At 35.9% G+C, this 23,255-nt stretch overlaps 1 protein-coding gene across 4 annotated transcripts in view; it reads right to left on the bottom strand.

Moving 5' to 3' along the window:
* quoa (quattro a) overlaps positions 1-23,255 on the bottom strand; it is a 75,079-nt gene that overhangs the window by 12,480 nt on the left and 39,344 nt on the right. For all 4 annotated transcript variants that reach the window (XM_073939429.1, XM_073939428.1, XM_021470050.2 and 1 more), the window contains exons 5-19: positions 22,893-23,016; positions 21,948-22,041; positions 20,612-20,698; positions 20,404-20,520; positions 17,956-18,054; positions 17,726-17,877; positions 17,367-17,505; positions 15,593-15,715; positions 13,260-13,451; positions 10,708-11,023; positions 10,201-10,618; positions 3,933-4,182; positions 3,755-3,838; positions 2,886-3,110; positions 1,482-1,652 (exon numbers count right to left, since the gene is read on the bottom strand). In XM_073939429.1, coding sequence (XP_073795530.1) covers positions 1,482-1,652; positions 2,886-3,110; positions 3,755-3,838; positions 3,933-4,182; positions 10,201-10,618; positions 10,708-11,023; positions 13,260-13,451; positions 15,593-15,715; positions 17,367-17,505; positions 17,726-17,877; positions 17,956-18,054; positions 20,404-20,520; positions 20,612-20,698; positions 21,948-22,041; positions 22,893-23,016 — 2,591 coding nt within the window. The remainder of the gene's footprint in view (positions 1-1,481; positions 1,653-2,885; positions 3,111-3,754; positions 3,839-3,932; positions 4,183-10,200; positions 10,619-10,707; positions 11,024-13,259; positions 13,452-15,592; positions 15,716-17,366; positions 17,506-17,725; positions 17,878-17,955; positions 18,055-20,403; positions 20,521-20,611; positions 20,699-21,947; positions 22,042-22,892; positions 23,017-23,255) is intronic.

Raw genomic sequence — 23,255 nt, 5'->3', positions numbered from 1 at the left:
CCAGCTGTCTTCCTTCAATATTATTTTACCATTTAAAAAAAAACTATAACCATCACTAAAAATCAGTTTCTTATCGAAAATACAATTGCAATCCCCTTTTGAATTGTATCTTATACAGCACAATGAATTAGCACTCAGTTAACAATAAAAGGACAATTCGACCAATGTGCATTTTTGGCAATGTGGATAAACTTGAATTGTGACACCAATAAAAGGTAAACAACTTGCGTTTCTTAGGTAACTTAGAACATTTATGAGTGGTGATGGTGAAAATAAAACTACTGTAAATTATTCTTTCTTCATTCATGGACTTGCTCAACAATTGATGCTTCATATTTGTTTATTTTTGAGTTGTACATAGACATAAATTAAGGTTTTGTTAAAACCTTGTATTATTTATAGTAATATAATAATAATAATAATGATATAGTATTAGTAGTAATACTATAATTTTTTTTGTAATTTATAGTGATACAGTAGCAAATGCATTTTAAAGAGGCATTTTGAGATATACAGTTGAAGTCAAAATTATTAGCCCCCTTTATATTTTTTAAAAAATATTTCCCAAATGATGTTTAACAAAGCAAGGAAATTTTCACAGTATGTCTGATAATATTTTCTCTTCTGGGGGAAGTCTCATTTGTTTTTATTTCAGCTAGAATAAAAGCAGTTTTTAATTTTTAGAAACCATTTTAAGGTCAAAATTCTTAGCCAAAAAAAAATTCTTTTCGAAAACAAAAATTAGAAATTGGGAAAGAAAATAAACAGGGGGCTAAAAATTCTGACTTCAACTGTATATACATCCAATTGGCTCTTTTAAACAAAAAAACTGGAAAAAACAGAAATGGCTCTTTGCTAAAAAAAGGCTTCCCGACCCCTGCCTTAATTTATTAATTTCTTGACCTCCAGAACCATTCATTTCTGTAATTTATATAAAGAAAACACTGAGAGAAGTTGGACTTTTTCCCTAAAGCTGCTGTATTATTTTCTCTGATGAGGTTTGACGGTTGCCAAATTAGTGAAATAAATGACCAAAGTACCAAATAATACCTGCCGTGAGTATAACTGCATTCACCATCAGGAGGCGCTATAATCGGTCTTGTTGGAGAATTTGCTTTTACAATTAAAAATACATTGTAATCCAACAGGAGTGCCTGAAAGCTCCGCTCCTTCTGCTACGTGAGCAAAGCAGTGGCCGTTGAGTGCGTGGAGTGTCCAACATTACACACTTTATTTTATCAGCTGAATAAGTGCATCATCTGGGTATTTAAAGTGCACTTATTATCTTTAGAGTTGTCAGTGTAAAAGCACAATATATACCCCAAAATGGCATAGAATAGTGCGTAAGTATGTGATTTGGTATGCACCATGTGTGTGTGTGAGAGAGAAGGCTACACATGACAACAGGATGCTTGTATACAAGATGTAGAAGTCTAGTGAGTGATACAACTAAATGAAACATTGATTTTTCATGAACCTACCTTGATAGACAGTTTGTAAACATAAACATCGTCTCCTCTGTCGTTTTTTTTGGTCTTGGTGAAGAGAATGACGTCTTGGAAGAGAAACACTCGCCTGAGGGAACGTTTCTTACGGAAAATTACCCAGAATTCATCCTGCCGAATCAGCTGGCCCTGCTCGTTCAGATTTAGCTGAAGAAACGTGGAGAAAAGAAAATATTTTCAGAACTTTAATATTGTTTCTTGTGTAAGAATTTCATTTCTTTTTTTCTTTCCTTGATTTTTTTAACCTTATTTCCCTTCCTTTATTTCTTTCATTCCTTTTTTCCATTTCTTATTTCCCTACCTTTGATTATTTCTTTCCCTTATTCCTTCCTTTCTATCCATCCCTTCATTTATTTCTTTGCTTTCTTCCTTCCTTTCTTTTTTCCCTTATTTCCCTGCCTTCGTTCATTTCTTTCCTTCCCTCCTTCCTTCCTTTATTCCCTCCTTTATTCCTTCCTTTTTCCCCCATTGTTCATTTCTTTGCTTGCTTCCCTTCCTTTTTTTCTTCCCTTTTTCTTTCTTCTCTCCTTCCTTGATTCCTTCCTGTCATTCCTTATTTCCCTACCTTCGTTTATTTCTTTACTTTCTTCCTTCCTTTCTTTGTTTCCTTCCCTTCATTATCTTCTTTGCTTGCATGATTCCCTTCCTTCCTTCCTTCCTTCCCTTATTTCCCTACCTTCGTTCATTTCTTTCCTTCCTTTCCTTCTCTCCTTCCGTTAATTTTTTTTGCTTTCTTTCTTCCTTTCTTTTCTTATTTCCCTTATCTCATTCATTTCCTTCCTTCATTCCTTCCTTTCCCTCCCTTTTTTTGCTTTCTTCTTTTCTTTTTTTATTTACCTACCTTCGTTCATTTCTTTCCTTCCTTCCTTCCTTCCTTATTTTCCCTCCCTTCGTATATTTCTTTGCTTCCTTTTTTTTTTCTCCTTTTCTTCCTTCCTTTCTTATTCCACAGGAAGTAATCCTATGAGTGTATAGTAGCCAAACTGCATTTCCACAGCATTTGCTGTTATATTTTTCTTCTGTAGAAAGTCTTATTTATTTTAGTTTGGCTGTAATAAAAGCTGATTTATTTTATGTATTTTAAAAAATTATATAAAATAATAACCTGCCTAGTTAACCTAGTTACGCCTTTAAATGTCACTTTAAGCTAAATACTAGTATCTTGAGAAATAACTAGTAAAATATTATGTGCTTTCATCATGGCAAACAGAATAAATTAGTTATTATAAATTAATCGTTTAAAATGTGTTAGACTGTAAACAGCACTTAGGAAATATTTGTAAAGGAATAAACATTTTACAGTACATTTTACAATAATTTTGTCCCAAAAAAGGATTTATTTCTCCAGAATCATGCAGCCCTAATGAAAGTCCCACTAACATCACAGTCTCTGATGGCGTCCATGGTGAGCAGGTCATTTCCGTGCCTCAGCTGGAATCGCACCACCTCCAGCGCTGCCTGGATCTCCTCCCGCTCGGGGCTCTGATCAGACACACACTCGTCCAGGATCTCCTGCAGCAGCAGACTGTATTTGCTGATCCTCTGCACCGGCTTCAGCAGGTATGAGGAGAGATCCATGCTGTCACCCAACTCAAGCTGCTTACGCTGAACACAACACACCACACCAGAAGAGGGGTTAGGGTCTATTACGGTCTTGTGGATGGATGTATGGTAGTGTGTATGTATGATTGTATAGTTGTAAGTATGGTCGGTTGCATGTATGTACGGTCGGTTGCATGTATGTCCGGTTGTGTTGTGTTAATATTAAAATAAAAATACTATTTTTAATTACTAATAATTAAAAAAAAATTTTTAGCTGTATTTTATATCTATATTTAATAATATTAAGTAATATAATAATGCATTGTTTTTAACCTAGAGTGCTACAATATGTAATGTGATGTATATAAATAATATTACAAAACGTATAGAATCTTGTATTATATTATACTTGTATTATTGAGTAAAAAAGTGTTTATATATGTATGTCTTTATATATTTGTGTATGTAAATATATTTGTGTGTAATTTAAATTTGTATTTTATATTTAATTACATTTAACAGATGCTTTTGTCCAATTAATGTGTGTAAAATAATATTCATTACAATTTATGTTATTTAGTTTTATTGATAAGATAAAACAATAATTTAGTATTAGTAAAAACAAGTAATTTTTATTAGAAGATCATTATATCTGATAGTATCACCATTTAAATGCAGATTTGTTTCGCAAACCTTGAATTCCTTACCTTGAAGTATCTGTGGTGTTGGATCAGTGCATCAGATTGAGGTTTGTTTTTGCTGTAAAGTGCGTAAAGTCCAAAACTCTCCCTCTGTTTGAGTAGATGTTTGTACAAAAGTGAACTCAGACTGTGTAAACGTTTGAAAGCATTATGATTATTATAACAGTATATATTGTTGTCTTACGTGATTGAGGAAGCAGCGTCCCGCTCTCAGCGGCTCCGCTTGACAGGCCTGCAGCTCCTGCTGGAAGTGCTGACAGTGAAAGTCGTAGAGTTTTTCCAGATTACCGAAGATTCGCCCTCGTTGGCCGCGCAGATCCTGCGGGACATCCGGTCTGGACAGCAAGGGGTAATAATGAGTCAAGATGTATCCCAGAGAGCGGACATATTCCACCTCCGTCAGCAGGAGCTCCTCCATGATCCGCTGAAGCTTCCTGTTGAGGAAATACAGGTCAGAACTTATTTCTGAAATTAGAAAACTCAGTAGATCCAAAGGGTAATGATATGTATATACGATTCAATGTACAGCCGACAAAATCTTATGAATAGAACACAATCTAGGCACATGGCACTATGTTAGAGCTATATTTAGGATGGTATTTACATGCTATTTAAATCTAGGTTTTTTTTAAAATAATAATTTCTATCCGCTTGTTAAGTAGTGACGTGTTTGTGACGTATGTAATACTGTTTCCGGGTCCAAGCCGCCATTCATTTGAGTGGAGAAATCATTCGTTTATGATCGCGTTTTATTCCAATCAACGATCTCTGGGCTTGCTACATAACAAATATCAAAAATTTAACAATTTATAAAAAAATTAATCACTTTCTGGCCATCGGATATTAGGCATGGACATATATACTGCGATCGTGATTTTCGAAAGCCTTAAATTGCTTTGTAAACGTTTATTATTACTATTTCATGAGTCTCCCCATTCAGTTGAATAGAGCGCTTGGACCTGGAAGCAGCTTCGCATGACATTACACTTAACAAGCGGATAAACATGACCAGACATGTTTGCCATGTTGTTTACAATTGTCACATAAAGTCCTTATGTGACCCTGGACCACAAAACAAGTCATATATGTACATTTTGGGAAATTGAGATTTAAACGTAACTTGAAAGCTGAATAATTAAGTTTTCTATTTATGTATGGTTTGTTATGATTGGACAATATTTGGCCGAGATGCAGCTATTGGAAAAAGAAAATTGAGAGAAAATTACATTTAGAAAATCTGATATATATTACAACCCCAAATCAAAAAAGGTTGGCACAGTATTGAATATGCAAACAAAAAAAGGAAGTAGTGATTACTAAATTGTCTTTGACTTGTATTCCATTGCAGATAACATAAACACAAAATATTTCATGTTTTTTTTTCTGGTCAACTTCATTATAAAAGCAGCATCCAAGAAAGTTCTAGGGCCCTATCATACACCCGGCGCAGTGTGGCGCAAGGTGCGGCGCAATAGTCTTTTGGTAGTTTCAGCTTGGCGCAGGAGTCGTTTTGAGGTGTTGCGCTACGCTGTTTAAATAGCAAATGCATTAGCACTCATATGTGCGTCCATAGGCGTTCTGGTCTAAAAAGGAAGGCGTTCTGAGGCGGTCCGCTGGCGCGTTGCTATTTTGAGAAACTATAAAAGATTTTTCATTAGACCAAAACAAACTCGGTCTAAACTCCAGCGCAGAGTTGCGCCTCGCTTACACACTGCTTAATATGCACAAGAGAGCAATAGGCAAATATCTTTACATATGAAAAAAATTAAATATTAAGGATATATATAGGATATAATAAGAATAGATATAGGATATAAATATAAAGGATTAAAATATTACAAAACATATTATTTTCTAGCCTACATAAATATGAAAAATCACTGCTTTTATGTCTTCTTCATCTCGGGTGGCTTTTTCAGTTCATTCATAACAATTTGCTTTTGTATAATGTTATTATTATTAGCAGTATTATTTATTATATCCATATTTATATTTGTTTTATTAAAAACAAGCTTAGATTTGTCCGTCAGGTTTTAGACCATAAGGGGCACAGCATGTGTTTAGGATATAACTCAGGTTTTTGAGCACACTTCGTTATTATTATTAATTTATTCATTTGCTGGAAATTAGAGCTGAATTTAGAAATAGTTTTGAAACGAATATTTGCGCTTAACAAACGCAATGAATTATTTATAGACTAATTGATGTCTGTGCGTAAAGGTTTCCCTATCCACGAGCGAATGTGAAAGTAGATCCATTATCTCTCATTCTTACGCAGTAGATGCTCTGTTTAACTGTTTTCTGTTAAAAAAACTGTTAACTGTTTGCTTGTGAAATGCTCAATTTTTCCACTTAGACTTACTTTACGTCCTGTAAATAGCGAATGCGCTTATGGCGCGACGGAGCTGGCTCTTAAAGGGAATGGGAGATGAAACTCTAATTGGTTTATTCTCAAAACACACCTATAACTCATTAAGAAAATAAACTCAACCCTTTTAGACCATGCACCTTGGCGCAAAGCGGATTTTCCTGTCCTTAAATTAGCAAAAATGCGGTCTGACACGCCCTAAAAGCGTTTGCGCCCTGCGTTATGCGCTCTGCGCATGGACCGTCAAAATAGAGCCTCTAGTCTTTTAGGAGCAAAGATGGGCCGAGGATCGCCAGTTTTCAACAAAAATGTGAGAAAATGATTGAAATGTTTAAAACAATGTTCCTCAAAGAAAGATAGGAAGACATTTGGATATTTCACCTTCAACAGTGCAGAACATCATTAAAAGAATCAAGGATTCTGGAGGAATTTCAGTGTGTAAAGAACAAGGGCACAAGCCTAAGATGAACTACCGTGATCCCTCAGGCAGCACTGCATCAAGAATCCTCATTCATCTATAAGCCAGATCACCACATGGGCTCAGGACTACTGCAGCAAACCTTTGTCAAGTACCACAGTATTTAGTTACATCCACAAATGCCAGTGAAGACTGTACCATGCCAAAAGAAAGCCCTATGTTAACAGTGTCAAGAAGCACCATTAACTAATCTGGGCCCTGAGGCATCTGGGATGGACCATCACACAGTGAAAACATGTACTGTGGTCAGATGAGTCAGTATTTCTTTTGGGAGGATTGGATGCTGTGTGCTCCGGACCAAAGAAGAACAGGAGCATCCTGCATGTTTCCAGCAACAAGTCCAAAAGCCATGGTCTCTCATGGTATGGGGTTGTGTCAGTGGTCAGTCCCTTGGCAGAGGTAACTTGCACTTCTGTGATGCACCATTAATGCTGAAAGCACATACTGTAGAGATTTTGGAGCACAATATGCTGCTGCCTTTTCCAGGGATGCCTGTGCAAATTTAACAAGACAATGCGAAACCACATTCCACACACATTAGAGTCCTGCTGTGAAGGAAGAGGATACAGGTACTTGACTGGCCCGCCTACAGTCCTGACCTGTCTCCAATAGAGAATGTGTGGCGCATTTTAAAGTGCATCACGACAACAAAGACCTTAGGACATGTTTGCAGGAAGAATGTGACAAAACTACACCTGAAACCCTTCATCACTTGGTGCCTTCAACCCCTAAAAGTCTTTTAAGTGTTGTGAAAAGGAATGGCAAGATTACAAAGTGGTAAATGCTTTACTGCTACAACTTTTGTGGGAATGGAAAACGTGTTTATAATGAAAAAACAAACAAGAAAAATCACAAGGAACACATTAAAAGTTGTTGTATTGTCTGTAATAGAAACACAAGTCATTTAGAAACTATAGTTAGTATATTTCGAAATCACTACTTTTTATTTGCGTTTTTCATACTTTCCCAACTTTTTGTTGATATGGGGTTGTAGATCATGATAGGAAATTTACAATGTCTTCATTAAACAGGACCTTTAGTAAATATATTCTAATGATTTATGGCAGGGGTCATCAACTATATTTGTCAGAGGGCCAGAGTTTTACCAGACAGTCTCCTTGGGGGCCGGACTGCCAAGAAGAAAATCAAATAACAATCTCATTTTGGCTTAAAATTATGTTTAATGTTTATACTTATTACATTTCATTACAAATTAAAGGCATTTGATTCAGGCTCCCATCACCTATACCACAGTCAACCACTAGGAGTGATAGAAAATTCCCCACAAACGCGTTGAAAATGCTGCCATTTGACGAGGCGGCCATTCAGAGCTAGCTGGCTGAAATTTAGGCCGCAGGCGATGTGAAGGCGGCTCTCCGGTGCTGAAAGCCTGAGCGCATTTTGGGTATCTCGTCCCGAGACCTATGACACATTGAAAAGTCTGACAACAGCCAAGCCTAATGTGAAAACGTTGGTGTGAGAGGGGAAATGTAACTTTAGCCATTAATTAAGCACTGTGAGTAGCCCGTTCAGCATTGTGATTTGATTCAAGTCCACTTAACGTTTCATTTGATGTGCGAACTTTATTTGTGACCTGTTTTGTTCTGGTACCAGGTTATTTATTTACCATGCTGTTTTAAGTTGCCTTGTCCTGTACTGAGGAGTCTGCTAGTTTCAAGCATGTTGTTGAGACTTAAAAATTAAAAAACCTGTTAAGTTAGGGCATGAGGAAAATTATGCCTCCCTTTTTTTTTTTTTTTTTTTTTTAAACCTGTTTGAAACGATAAATGCTTAACGCCGCATAGTCTGTCCTCATTTTGGAGTGTAGCCTTAATATAGGCAAATGGTAGTTATTCTGACAAGAGACTCAGTTGTTGTTATTTTTAGTTACTTTAATAGTGTGGACCACAATTTTCTTAATATAGGCAAATGGTAGTTATTATGGTAGTTAATTTTCTTTTTGATCCTCACAATTTTGGAATCCAGTCGCGGGCCGGATTAAACAGCTCAGCGGGCCGGATTTGGCCCGCGGGCTGCCAGTTGATGATCAGTGATTTATGGCATAAAAATCTATAAATGCGCCCCATACAGTGGATTTTTAGATACTCAAATGTACATATACATTTTTTTAAAGATTGGTTTTGTGCTCCAGAATTACATTTGCTCTTTGTACTGTACCTTTACCTTTCCCACACCAGTGAAAGCTTTTGGAGAGAGGGAAAACAATAGCACATGAAAAGTATTGAGATTTGTTTTTTACTATTAAACACCAGTGTTCAAATATTTGTAGTTAGTAGTTTTTTATTTTTATTTTAAAGAAGGACTGATAGACCTGCCCTAAATGACTGATTACCCCACCCTAAATGACTGATAAATAACTTGAGTTGTGCCGTTTAATTTACAGTTTTACAAAGTATGTTGTATACTGCAAATTCAAAAAATGGTAACATCTATAACTCATGTTTATTTTCCTCAATTAAAATCATGCACATTTTTACAGACAGGGCCGGAGTGGGACTCATTTTCAGCCCTGGAGTTTCAAGCCAGACCGGCCCACCTCAGTTCACGACTGTCTATATTAAAATAAGGTCATTTCCACTTCAGTTTCTAGTGACACTATCACGTCTTTTTCAAGAAAACAGCTGCTTTAGAAATTCAAATGTTCAAAAGCCCTAACAGTATTATATGTCTTAACAATAAAAATGTAAAAAAAAAAAAAAAAAAAAAAAAAAATATATATATATATATATATATATACATATATATATATATATATATATATATATATATATATATATATATATTTACAGTGTGTGTATATATATATATATATATATATATATATATATATATATATATATATATATATATATTTACAGTGTGTGTGTGTATATATATATATATATATATATATATATATATATATATATATATATATATATATATATATATATATACTTATTTTCCAGGTGAGATTCAAACACGGGTTGGACGATGTAGTAACGCAACATATTTACCACTGGTCCACTATAGCGCTAATGCAGCGAGAGGGGAAAAAAGTATTAGACTGTGACCTGCAAGACATGGTATTATTTTCTATTGATGGCTTAATCTCCCCTTTTTAGATTTCTGATCAAGTTATGTCAGATTTATTAATGTAGTGAATCATCTAATTTTCATTGAGCAGGTGTATTATTCATTAATATTAATTATTCGAATTCGCTGTTTGGGGTCGAATGATTATAGTTAACGTTACATCAACATTAACGTTAGTTAACCTGCAGGCTGCATTTTGCTCACGGGGCTGCGAGAAAATAAATAAGAAGAGAGGCGCTGCGGCAGAATAATGAAGAAAAAGAGTGAAGCTATGGTCAAATACATAAATAGATGAAAAAAGTGTGACTGCTGAGAGTGCAAGCAGCTAAGGACACCGGCCCTCTAGGCCAAAAAACGGACAGGCCCACCGGGAATTCTCCCGGTACTCCCGATTAGCCAATCCGGGCCTGTTTACAGATTGAGGATTTTCTGATCCCATAACTCCGTGGTTAGTTGCTTTGGTAAATAAATATGAACATGTTTCAATATAATGTATCTCGTATAACTCACATGCTTCTGCTGGGACTCTCGTGTGTGTCTGCAGTGTTTTCTCCTTCATTTCTCCACGCGTCTCCATGTGTGTCGTGTGTCTGAGAGCTGAAGCTGTTGTGCCGCTGGATGGGCTCAGTGATGTGCAGCTCCGAGCGCCGGCTGCTGCTTCTGTTCACTGTGTTCTGCCAAGGGAACCACTGACAGCCAACAGGAGCCCCAGAAACTGCCCTCTGCTCCGGAGCTGCTCTCCTGCTGCTGCTTCTGCCTCTCTGACTGCAGTCTGCCGGGGTTTCTCTGGTGGTCGCTGTATTTTTGGAGTCTCGTCGGGGTTTGGATCTGAAGTTGAAGCAGGTGACTGTGTTGTGGATGCTGTCTCTTGATCGATTCGCTCGCGTCTCTGATTCAGGCACACACTCGCGTTCTTCATCTTCTAGTGCTGTGTGATAGACCGACATTTTAATTTCATGATAAACATGTACAGTTGAAGTCAAAACTATTCACCCTCTTGTGAATTTTATTTCTCACCTGTAGCATCACACTGACCTGTAGTCCAGTCAGTGTGATGTCCATGGTGTGTCTGATCTCCCTCCAGCAGCATCAGTCTCTCTTCCAGCATCCTCCGCACCTCCTCACACTTCACCCAGGCAGCGTCCCACACCCGCAGAGCCCTGGAGCTGCTCAGAGCACAGGCCTGTGTCCGGACGTCCTGCAGAAGCTCTGGAGGAAACTCATCTAGCCTCTGCAGGTGAGCGTGGAGTCGAGCCCAGTGCTGCTCATCTGCAGGACAGCAGAGCGACTCCTGCTCCAAACACAGCCTGCAGTCGCCCGCCACGGCTGAAGCCTGAACACAAACACTGATCAGGGGTGGCTAACAAAAGGTACACTTTTTTTTTTTGGGCACAATAGGTGTGTTCCAAATTATGTAAGGTACTGTAAGTAAAGGTAAGCAAAGTAAGGCAAGCAAGTAAAATAAAATAAGCAAGTAAGTAAGTAAGAAAGTGAGCGATGCAGTGGCGCAGTAGGTAGTGCTGTCACCTCACAGCAAGAAGGTCGCTGAGTTGCTGGTTCAAACCTCGGCTTAGTTGGCGTTTCTGTGTGGAGTTTGCATGTTCTCCCTGCATTCGCGTGGGATTCCTCCGGGTGCTCCGGTTTCCCCCACAGTCCAAAGACATGCGGTACAGGTGAATTGGGTATTGGGCGTAGTGTGTGTGTGTGTGTGTGGATGTTTCCCAGAGATGGGTTACAGCTGAAAGGACATTCACTGTGTAAAAATTTGCTGGATAAGTTGCTGGATAAGTTGGCGGTTTACTCCGCTGTGGTGACCCCGGATAAATAAAGGGACTAAGCCGACAAGAAAATGAATGAACGAAGTAAGTTAACTATAGTAACTAAGTTAAGTTAATTAAGTAGGTTAAGTAGGGCAAATTAGTTAATTAAGGTAAGTTAAAGCAAGTGAAGTAAGTTAAGGTAAATAAAGTAACTAAGGTTAGTAAAGTAACTAAGTTAAGTTAATTAAGTAGGTTAAGTAAGGTAAGTAAAGTAAGGTAATTAAGGTAAGTTAAGGCAAGTAAAGTAAGGTAATTAAGGTAAGTTAAGGCAAGTAAGGTAATTAAGGTAAGTTAAGGCAAGTAAAGTAAGGTAATTAAGGTAAGTTAAGGCAAGTAAAGTAAGGTAATTAAGGTAAGTTAAGGCAAGTAAAGTAAGGTAATTAAGGTAAGTTAAGGCAAGTAAAGTAAGGTAATTAAGGTAAGTTAAGGCAAGTAAGGTAATTAAGGTAAGTTAAGGCAAGTAAAGTAAGGTAATTAAGGTAAGTTAAGGCAAGTAAAGTAAGGTAAGTAAAGTAAGTTAAGAAAAGGTAAGCAAAGTAAGGTAAGTTAAGGCAAATAAAGTAACCAAGGTAATTAAAAGAAATAAGGTAAGTAAAGGCAAGTAAAGTAAGGTAAATAAGGTAAAAACAGCAAGTTAGTTAAGTAAGGTTAATAACATAAGTTAAAGGTAAATCAAGAATGTAAAGTAAGTTTATTAAGGTAAGTCAAATAAAGGTATGTTAAGTAATTAAAGTAAAAATTAAAAAGTAAAAATAAGGTTAGTAAGTTAAACTACGTAAGGTAGGTATGTAAAGTAAATAAAGTAGGTAAGTAAATAGGTAAGGTAAGTAAAGTAAAATGTATTTATATAACACCTTTCACAGACAAGAAGTCACTAAGTGCTTTCTAGTAAAAGAGAACCCTAACAAATCAAAACAGGTTAAAATCCATTTACAAAGAACTCCAAACATAACACCAGCTCGACATACTGTTGATTTAAAAGCTGTTTTTAAAATGTTTTTAAAAGATTCAACTGAGCCCAGAGTTCTCAGTGCTTGAGAAAGAGAGAGCCAGAACGTTGGAGCCACAACACAGAAACAGCACTCTGCACAACTTGCAATTGTTATATTTGTTCATCCAAGTGTACTGAACATTACAATAGTCCAACCATGAAGAGATAAAGGTACAGAAAAAGCATTTCTACTTTTGAAACCATATTTCTAATTGTGCTATACTTCAACTTCTTTATTTATATAGTACATTTAACTGCAAGTTAGATTACCAAAGTACATTTATTGCATATGCATATAAAATCAGCAAGTGCAGTAAAACATATGACACTCCACTAGGTGGCAGCATGATTTTATTATTTCTTTTATTATCTGAGTTTGACTAACTTATCAAAACTAAAGCTCTTTAGTTTGTAGCCTTAGCCCGTAAGGTTTTTTTAACACAGCATTTTTAATAACAGTTATTATGGTTTACAAACTTCATGTTCATGAAAACGAAATGAAAATCCAATCTATGATGTGAATATTGAAGCCATTATGTTGCTAACAAGTAATTAAGATCCACAACAACTACAAGCATGTGTGTTTTCTGTGTCTATTGGGGTTTTGTTTATTTATATAACATAAAATTGGCTTTGATGGAATTTGTATGCTTGCATTAGATTTTGACTGAAGTAACTGTAAATTTGAAAACTGATGTGTGTGCTGAATCTTAATTTTTGTGTACTAGAACTGAAATGAGAGTAGCTGGATGCCGTACCCTCTCACAGATGTGGCAGATGTAGACCATCATCGCCAGCTCTTCACAGCAGCGCTCTGCTCGAGACACGAAATCAGACACACTAGACTTAAACATGGACACCATCCTGTGAAACACCTCCGTCTCGGGATAGTTTGGGCCCTGAATGCGCTCCGCATCCGACACCAGCATCATCGCCTGGTGCTTCCGCTCCTGTTTCCACCAAAAAAACATTGCAAGAAATATTTTAACAGACAAATAACATGGCAATAGATTATGTTTAATCTTTAAAGTCACTATGAAATGAGTACACACTGCATACAGTTGAAGGCAAAATTATTCGCCCTCCTGTGTTTTTTTAAAACATTTTTTCTTCTGGAAAAAGTCTTATTTGTTTAATTTCAGCTAGAATAAAAGCAGTTTGTAGGGTTTTTAAAACCATTTTAATGTCAATATTATTAGCCCCTTCAAGCAACATTTGTTTTGGATTGTCTCCGGAACAAACCCATTATGCAATGACTTGCCTAAATACTCTAACTTCAACCTAATTAACCTAGTGGCCTCACAGCAAGAAGGTCGCCGGTTCGAACCTCGGCTGGGTCAGTTGCCATTTCTGTGTGGAGTTTGCATGTTCTCCCCGTGCTGGCGTGGGTTTCCTTCGAGTGCTCTGGTTTTCCCCACCAACACATGCGCTATAGGTGAAATTGGATGAACTAAATTGGCCGTAGTGCATGAATGTGAGAGTGTATGGGTGTTTCCCAGTACTGGGTTGTGACTGGAAAGGCGTCCACTGCGTAAAACATATGACAGAATAGTTGGCGGTTCATTCTGCTTTGACAACCCCTGATACATAAGGGACTAAGCCGAAGGAACATGAATGAATGAACATCATCTTCAACAACTTCACTTTTCAGATTGGTGCTCAATTGAAACAGCAAATTTCAATTGAGCCCACTGTTAGAATGGCCGACGTTACAGCAGTAAAAAAGGTGTTTACAGCCTGGTACAGAAAGATTTTGGTTAATACAGCTAATATTACCTTTCATGACAACTGTGAGGGGGGTGAATTTTTTTTATAACTCATCCGTTTCCTTTATATTAAGTTATATTAAGTTTGCATAATTAAGGGCGTGGCCACTCGAGTGACAGTTAGATCTCGCCAGTCGCCGTCACGTCACCTCAGCTGAATCCTGCAGATTAGCCACTGAACTCGGCATATTTATCGTATTTCTGTGTTGTTTTATGTGGCTTTACACAGTCAACTGCCTTTTGGACTTGTTTCCTACAATTATTAGATGGCATGGCATGCTGAGTGCACTTAATTGTGCTCACAAACCATTCACGTGGCCTCCGTTTCCCATGTGAGTAGAGTTACATACTTATATACCATCTATAAACATGTATTTGTTTTATTTAAGATCATTTATCATTTATATTTAGAGCTGTAATGCACTCCAGAATCTGACAGATTGTTTAGCTGTGGGCTCTAGATCAGTCATCTGAAGCTTTGTCATACAGTGTTATGCTGGAGTTCATCAATAGTCTTACATTAACTAACACAGACTATATCTGAAGTGTTTGGAAGTAATTTGCGTTTTCCTCCTGTTGAAAAACCTCATAAGAACAATGTTTAGTGGCTCAGTGTATCACAGCAGTGTTTTTAAAAGTCTAAACACTTTATTGATATAGTGTACAGCCAAGCACAAGTGGTCAGAACACAAACGAGTCGCAGGTGATAAAGTATTAAGCGTTCTCCTAAAGTAAAGTCTGTCTAGCCAACAACTTCATTTTTCTGATTGGTGTTCACTGGCATGGGGGCGGGATCAATCTCTTACTCATATGTTTATGCTAGCATTAATGTTAAGTCACTTTACCATGAAACACTTTTGACTGTAAAGTTTTCAGGTCACTTCTGCAGCAGTGCACACCAGATTTTCTCGGTTTTTGGAGTTTCTGGGTCTACATTGAAATGGTTTTAGTCCTGATTTTCTGATCGCAAGCAGTTTGGTGTGATTGCAGGTTGGTGCGGTTCAATCTGGTGTTCCTCTGGGATTAGTATTGGGCCCTTTATTTGTCACCATTTCTATTTTAAAATAGTTTCTCCATCTTCGACATTTTCACTTTTCTGATTGGTGTTCACTGGTATGGGTGCGGCATCAAACTGTCAATCAAATGAGACCCACCAATAGCAAACCCAAACCATCCTTTTCCCAGTGGACAAAATTAAACCCGTCTACATTTGTTCACACTCCCAACACATCCTAGTAGAAAACACAAAGACTTTCATGCTGGCTTTAACATGTTTAAGTCACTTCTGCAGCAGTGCACTACAAGTGTTCTTCATTTATACTTACGTTTGCTTCAGAGAGAAAAGCTTTGAATGTCTGCAAGGTTTGTTGTATTTGTTCACTGGATTCATCCACTGATTCAGCCTGCAGGAGCTGTGTTTCTCCTTCGGTGTCGAACCATTCCTTAATCTACAGTAGAGATCAAGGTGAATCAGTAAAGACATTTATAATCTTAGAAAAGCATCATCAATAATAATAAATTAACATTTATCTACACTCACCGACCACTTTATTAGGTACACCTTACTAGTACCGGGTTGGACCCCCTTTTGCCTTTAGAGCTGGCTTAATCCTTTGTGGCATAGATTCAACAAAGTACTGGAAACATTCCTCAGAGATTTTGCTCCATATTGACATTCTAGCATCACGCACTTGCTGTAGATTTGTCAGCTGCACATCCATGATGCGAATCTCCCTTTCCACCACATCCCAAAGGTGCTCTATTGGATTGAGTTCTGGTGACTGTGGAGGCCATTTGAGTGAACTCATTGTCATGTTCAAGAAACCAGTCTGAGATGATTCACGCTTTATGACATGGCGTGTTATCCTGCTGGAAGTGGCCATCAGAAGATGGAGACACTGTGGTCATAAAGGGATGGACATGGTCAGGAGCAATGCTTAGCATTGACACGATGCTCAATTGGTACTAATGAACCCAAAATGTGGCAAGAAAATTCCCCCACACCATAACACCACCACCACCAGCCTGAACTTCTGATACAAGGCAGGATGGATCCATGCTTTCATGTTGTTGATGCCAAATTCTGACCCGAGCATCCGAATGTGTCAGCAGAAATGGAGACTCATCAGAGCAGGCAATATTTCTCCAATCTTCTATGTCCAGTTTTGGTGAGTCTGTGTGAATTGTAGCCTCAGTTTCCTGTTCTTAGCTGACAGGAGCGGCACCCGGTGTGGTCTTCTGCTGCTGTAGCCCATCCGCCTCGAGGTTGGACGTGTTGTGTGTTCAGAGATGCTCTTCTGCAGACCTCAGCTGTAGCGAGTGCTTATTTGAGTTACTGTTGCCTTTCTATCAGCTGGAAGTTGAACCAGTTGAGCCATTCTCCTCTGACCTCTGGCATCAACAAGGCATTTGCGCCTACAGAACTGCCGCTCACCGGATATTTCCTCTTTTTTGGAACATTCTCTGTTAACCCTAGAGATGGTTGTGCATGAAAATCCAAGTAGATCAGCAGTTTCTGAAATACTCCAGCTCGTCTGGCACCAAAGTCACTTAAATCCCCTTTCTTTCCCATTCTGATGCTCGCTTTGAACTGCACCAGATTGTCTTGACCATGTCTACATGCCTAAATGCAGTGAGTTGCTGCCATGTGATTCATGATTAGATATTTGTGTTAACAAGCAGTTGGCCAGGTGTACCTAATAATGTGGCCAGAGTGTGCATATAAATGATAATAGAAACAAATTACTGCATGTTGCAATAATGATGCTGAAATTCCAGCATTTAATAATAACAATTAATTCGTTCAAAATATTTAATGAGAATAAATTACATTTAACATTATATTCACAACACCAATTTTAATTGCAATAAATCACAATATTTTTACTCTATTTTAATTAAGTAAATGCAGTTTTGGTTGGACCTCTTAATTTTTTTTTGTCTTCAACCCTTTGTCTGGCAAAGAACCATATATGGCCACTTTATAGCGATGCTTACAAAATGTTTCTTCATGAAAGTTAACACACCCGGTTTGTTTTCCAATGAGTATTTCAGTGTCATTTAAGAAGGTTAAAGTCAATCATTTTTGTGTGTTTATACCTGTGCAAACCTGGCCTCCATGTGTCGGAGCTGCAACAGGAAGTCCAGGTGCTGCAGGGACATGTTAGACTTTCTGGCCAGAACGTGCACCTGCTCCTCCATGCCATTGTACAGATGAGTGACCGTATCAATCACCTCACTGTGAAGAAAATTGCACATCGTTTACTACAAGGTGAGTGAAAATAGGCTATATTTAAACACTGTAGAACTTGTAGTATCACTGGAGTCATGATGAAAACAAATCTCTAAAGTAGAGTCCCTAAATAAGCGATAATAAATAGGATTTCACATTAACAGTAGGGTTCTTGAAAGTACTCGAATTTCAGACATGAGTGTGTACTTCAAATGAGTGTCTTCACCGGCTTTGTTCGCAGTGTGGTGACCTCACGTCAGTTTCCCGCCTCAGCCGTGCCAGCATGGCTCCGCCTCCTCTCTGCAGCTCGACCAATCGGGCGTCTTCCAGCACATTCTTCATTAGAGCCGCCTGCTCCTTAATGCACTGCTGCACATCCTGATTTCACAGTCGGATCATTCATTATCTTCAGGTAAGCACAGCATGAGTTTGTTCACTTGACAGGTGTTTCATTACCTGCACTGTGTCGATTTTATGAACACCTTCTAGTTTCTTTATAGCTCCTGATAGAAGAGCGGATGCATCTTGCAGGTCAGACACAAACGGATACAGTTTCTGTAACATGAAGTTAAGCATGTTATAGATGTATTCATAAATAGTTATACTTGTACACATACATTATATATTTACTAAACGATATTTAAAACAACTTTGTTTTCTAATAGTATTTGTGTATATATATTTTTATTTTTTATTATTGTTATATTTATTTTAATTAGCCAATTAATGATATTTATTCAACTGTTTATAAAATAATATCATATTTCTTTCTTTAATGTTGCTTAATCTTTTAGAATTTATATAATATTTCAAGCATAATAAAATAAATTAAATGGCTATATAAAATATTTACAAATATGGCGAATATAGTACAATTATGTTTATATTAAAATAAATTTAATATTACTTTGTGAAGTGTTAATTGGGAAAAAAACTAATGTAGTTTTTGCAGTTGTACTCTTCAATGCTGAATGTAAAAATTAGTTTCTGAAAACTGCTGTTTAAATGATGTCCATAAATAATTTTTTCTTTACAATTGTGCTCTTCAGTACACAACATAAAAACATGATGTCTTAAAACTCTATTACTGTATAACTGTGTTTTTGTAAATAAACTCTTCATTTATAATAGCTTATATCGTTGGATTAAGTTGTGCATGTTTACATATTTGTGTAGTTTTAAAATATGATATTATTATTATTAAAAGTTGTAGTAGTGATCGTTGTCGTGGTAGTGGTCGGTGTCGTCATTGGAGTTTTAGTAGTCATAATAGTACTAGTCAACCTAGTGGTAGTAGTAGGTCGTCATAGTAGTGGTCGTCAGAGGTTGTCGTAGTAGTAAGTCATAGTATTAGTAGGTCGTAGCTGTAGTAGTAGATCAAAGTTAGTAGTAGGTTGTAGCAGTAGTCGTAGTAGCAGTAGTAGGTCAAAGTAGAAGTAGTTCATAGCAGTAGTAGTACTTGTTGTGGTAGTAGGTCAAAGTAGTAGTAGTAGGTTTTAGCAGTGGTAAGTCATAGCAGTAGTAGTAGTCACATGGTAATAGGTCAAAGTAGTAGTAGGTAGTAGCAGTAGTCAACCTAGTAGCAGGTCAAAGTAGTAGTAGTAGGTCGTAGTAGGTCATAACAGTAGTAGTAGTAGTCGTCGTAGTAGTTGGTCATAATAGTAGTAGTAGTTGTAGGTCGTAGCAGAAGTAGTAGGTTGTAGTAGTAGTAGTAGTAGTAGGTGATAGTTGTGGTAGTAGCAGTAGTTTGTAGTGGTAGGTGATAATAGTAGTAGTAGTTGTAGCAGTAGGTCATAGTAGTAGATTGTAGTAGTCGTTGTAGTAGTTTTATATATATATATATATATATATATATATATATATATATATATATATATATATATATATATATATATATAAAAACTTACCACTGCTAAAACCTACTACTACTACGACCACTGCTACGACCTACTACTACTTTGACCTACTACCACAACAAGTACTACTACTGCTATGAACTACTACTACTTTGACCTACTACTGCTACTACGACTACTGCTACAACCTACTACTACTTTGATCTACTACTACAGCTACGACCTACTAATACTATGACTTACTACTACGACAACCTCTGACCTACTACTACCACTAGGTTGACTAGTACTATTATGACTACTACAACTCCAATGACGACACCGACCACTACCACGACAACGATCACTACTACAACTTTAAATAATTTATAATAATAATAATATCATATTTTAAAACTACACAAATATGTAAACAAGTATGTATGTATGTATGTATGTATGTATGTGTATGTATGTATGTATGTATGTGTATATATATATATATATATATATATATATATATATATATATATATATATATATATATATGTATGTATGTGTGCATGTATGTGTATATATATATATATATATATATATATATATATATATATATAAATATATGTATGCATGTGTGTGTGTGTGTGTGTGTATATATATATATATATATATATATATATATATATATATATATATATATATATATATATATATATATATATATATATTATGTAACTTGCTGTGATTACTTGCCTCACTGTATGAGGCACTCATTGTATAAGGATAGATGCATTGAACTGGTCCATGCACCCGCCCCACCACCTACCACCCACCCTTAAACTCATCTAGCTTGCATTATATTCCATAAAGTTATAAATACATATTTTTTTATACTTTTTGTTATTTGCACTTCTGGTAAGATGCTATCTGCATTTCATTGGCTCTGTACTGTACTTTGCACAGTGACAATAAAGTTTAATCTAATCTAAGTAGTAGTAATAGAAGCAGTGGTACTATTATTAAGTTTGTACTCTTAGTAATTAAAGTATTTATCAGATGTGCAGTACTGTACCTGATGTATTTGTATCCAGTCCCAGTGGCTGTACAGTAATGAGCCGTGTAGAGCCGCTGTCAGCTGACTGACCTCCACTAGTTTATACAGAGCTTTATAGGACGTCACAGTTTCCACCTGCACACAGGGTTTAGAGGATTGAAGTCTGTCTGAGAAACACTGAAGCCTGATACCTGTATATAATAACAAGAAAAAGCGTATTTCTGACCGTAACTCCAGGCCTCTTCTCATGACTGTAGCTGCTGTCTTTATTGAGCAGAAGCACAACACAGTGAACCGCACCAGGATCCTTCTCCTGCACACAACAAGCAACATCTACAGCCTGAATATTCAGTTCAATTTTAAGTACAATTTGATGCATATATAAATACATATAAATAAAAATAAATACAAGTTTATTTTAAAAAAAACTAAATATTATGTGCCTTTCTGAAGGCTGTGTGACTATTTAATCATCAATATTAGTACTTATAGATGATACTGTATGACGTTTCCTTTTTTTCTTTTACTTCGTTCTATATATTGATTGATTTATTTTCTGGATTTTTAAGGATTATTATAATTTATTTTGCCCTTAAAAATCTTGTATGCACTTTTTTGGTTGATAATTAGTTAACCTATTTGCTATTATTGTTTATGATTTGATTTTGTAGTAGATTTGAACTATAACCCTTAATGCACATTCTTTGTAAAACTTGCCTCTGATTATGTCTATAAAAGCACATTTATTTTGATATCTTTAAACAAATGTGTCACAATAAAAATCTAAATAAAAATCAAAATTCAAATATATTATTGAATAAACTGAACAATTTAAGTATAATCTACAAAAGTGAAAAGTTAAATAAACTTAAATATGCAAGTTTTGGGAAACTGCTACTCACTTAAATTGAGGCAATGAGTTTACTTAATTTAGTTCAGTCAACTTATTAGGGTTGTCAGTGCTAAGTTTGGTGAACTGAACAATTTAAGTATAATCTACAAAAGCGGCAGGTTAAATAAACCTAAATATGCAAGTTTTGGTAGACTCCATTACTCAATTAAATGGAGGCAATGAGTTTACTCGATATATTTAGCTCAATCAACTTATTAGGGTCTTCAGTGTATTTTAAGAATTTTTATTAATTATTAGTAAATAATGCACACACCAACTCAGGTTTGATTTAATAATAGATTATTATTACTTAATTACTATAATTAAGTAATTACTGCAATTTCATGTTGCCAGTTATTCCTATAATAAAGAACATAATTTCAGTTCATTTTTAGGTTTATTAAAAAAAAACTAAAACAAAAATGAACTATTACATAATTTCTTTCTAATATATTTAAATGAAAATATAAGATATGTACATTTTGCAACAACAGCTGGAAAGAATTTACAACGAATGTCATAGAAATTGGTTTAACTTTTGTTTGGCCAGACCAAAAGTAGTATTGACATGCAGAAGTGTCAGATATAGTGCTGTGTGGCATTAAACTGACATGATAAATATGTGCACTTTTAAGAGGTTTTAGGCTTGTTTAGGTATAGAATCACTCACGTGGAGCGTCAGGAGAGCTTTGGTAAACTCTGGATGCGGAGGCTTCTTCCGAGCATCAAACACCACAGTCATCCCGACATCTTTCATTCCTTTCCTAGAATTCAGATAATGTAAAATATTATTAATATTAGGTAAAACTGAATGGTAACAGATAATGTATGTCTACAGTCACTGGTACTAAATTAATGATTAAATTTACTTTATAAAGAGCTAAGGAAACTTACTAGAAGCAAATTATCAAATGTTGTATGAGGAATGAATAATAAGGAAAAAGGGTGTTTATAAATGTACAATTTTAAACCAAAAAAAATGTATGTTTATTAAATGTATGTATATATAAAATCTCAATTATTCGCCCTCCTGTGAATTTTTTTCTTTTTAAAAATATTTTCCAAATGATTTTTCACAGATTCAGGAATTTTTCACAGTGTTTCCTATAATATTTTTTCTTCTGGAGAAAGTCTTATTTGTTTTATTTATAGAATAAAAGCAGTAATCAATTTTTTAAACCCATTTTTAGGTCACTATTATTAGCCCCCCCTAAGCAATATTTGTTTTGGATTGTCTACAAAACAAACCACTGTTATACTGTGACTTGCCTAATTACCCTAATTAACCTAGTTAAGCCTTTAAATGTCACTTTAAGCTGAATACTAGTATCTTGAAAAATATCTAGTCAAATATTTTGTTTTGTCATCATGGCAAATATAAAAAATTCTGTTATTAGAAATGAGTTATTAAAACTATTATGATTAAAAATGTTGAAAAAAATGTTCATTCAATTAAACAGATATCGGGGAAAATATATACAGGGGGCTATTAATTCTGACTGTATATTAGAAAAAAATTGTCCAAAAAATATCGTCCCTGTGATAGTGAGCTTCTATTTTCACGTTTTCGTGTGTCTGTGTGTGTCTGTCTGTGTGTTTGTGTCTGCTTTTGTACCTGGTGATGGTATGAAAATACAGCAGAAGTTTGAAGATCTCCTGGCTTGAAAGTGTTGCAGAAATCCAGACCTGATGATCTCCATAAACCTCCAGAACTGCTCGGTCCGAGCGATCCTGACCGCCTGGAGGACCAGCAGCAGGTCATCACAATATCAAGTGTTTACATCTTATTAACAGAGTTTCTGTAGTTTAAACATATGTATTTATTTCTGCTTGCTTACTTTTACATTAGTACACTTTAGATTCTTACCATCAGTTTTTTTTAAACAGGAAAATATACATCATTTGTTTAATTAGTTAAAAATTTGATTTTTGATGGTGTTTAATTTGTTTAAGTGTTTAATATTATTAGTGTTTTTGT

Source organism: Danio rerio, chromosome 23 (assembly GCF_049306965.1).
Source record: "Danio rerio strain Tuebingen ecotype United States chromosome 23, GRCz12tu, whole genome shotgun sequence".
NCBI classification, from domain to species: domain Eukaryota; kingdom Metazoa; phylum Chordata; class Actinopteri; order Cypriniformes; family Danionidae; genus Danio; species Danio rerio.
This window is presented reverse-complemented; position numbering and strand designations above follow the sequence as displayed.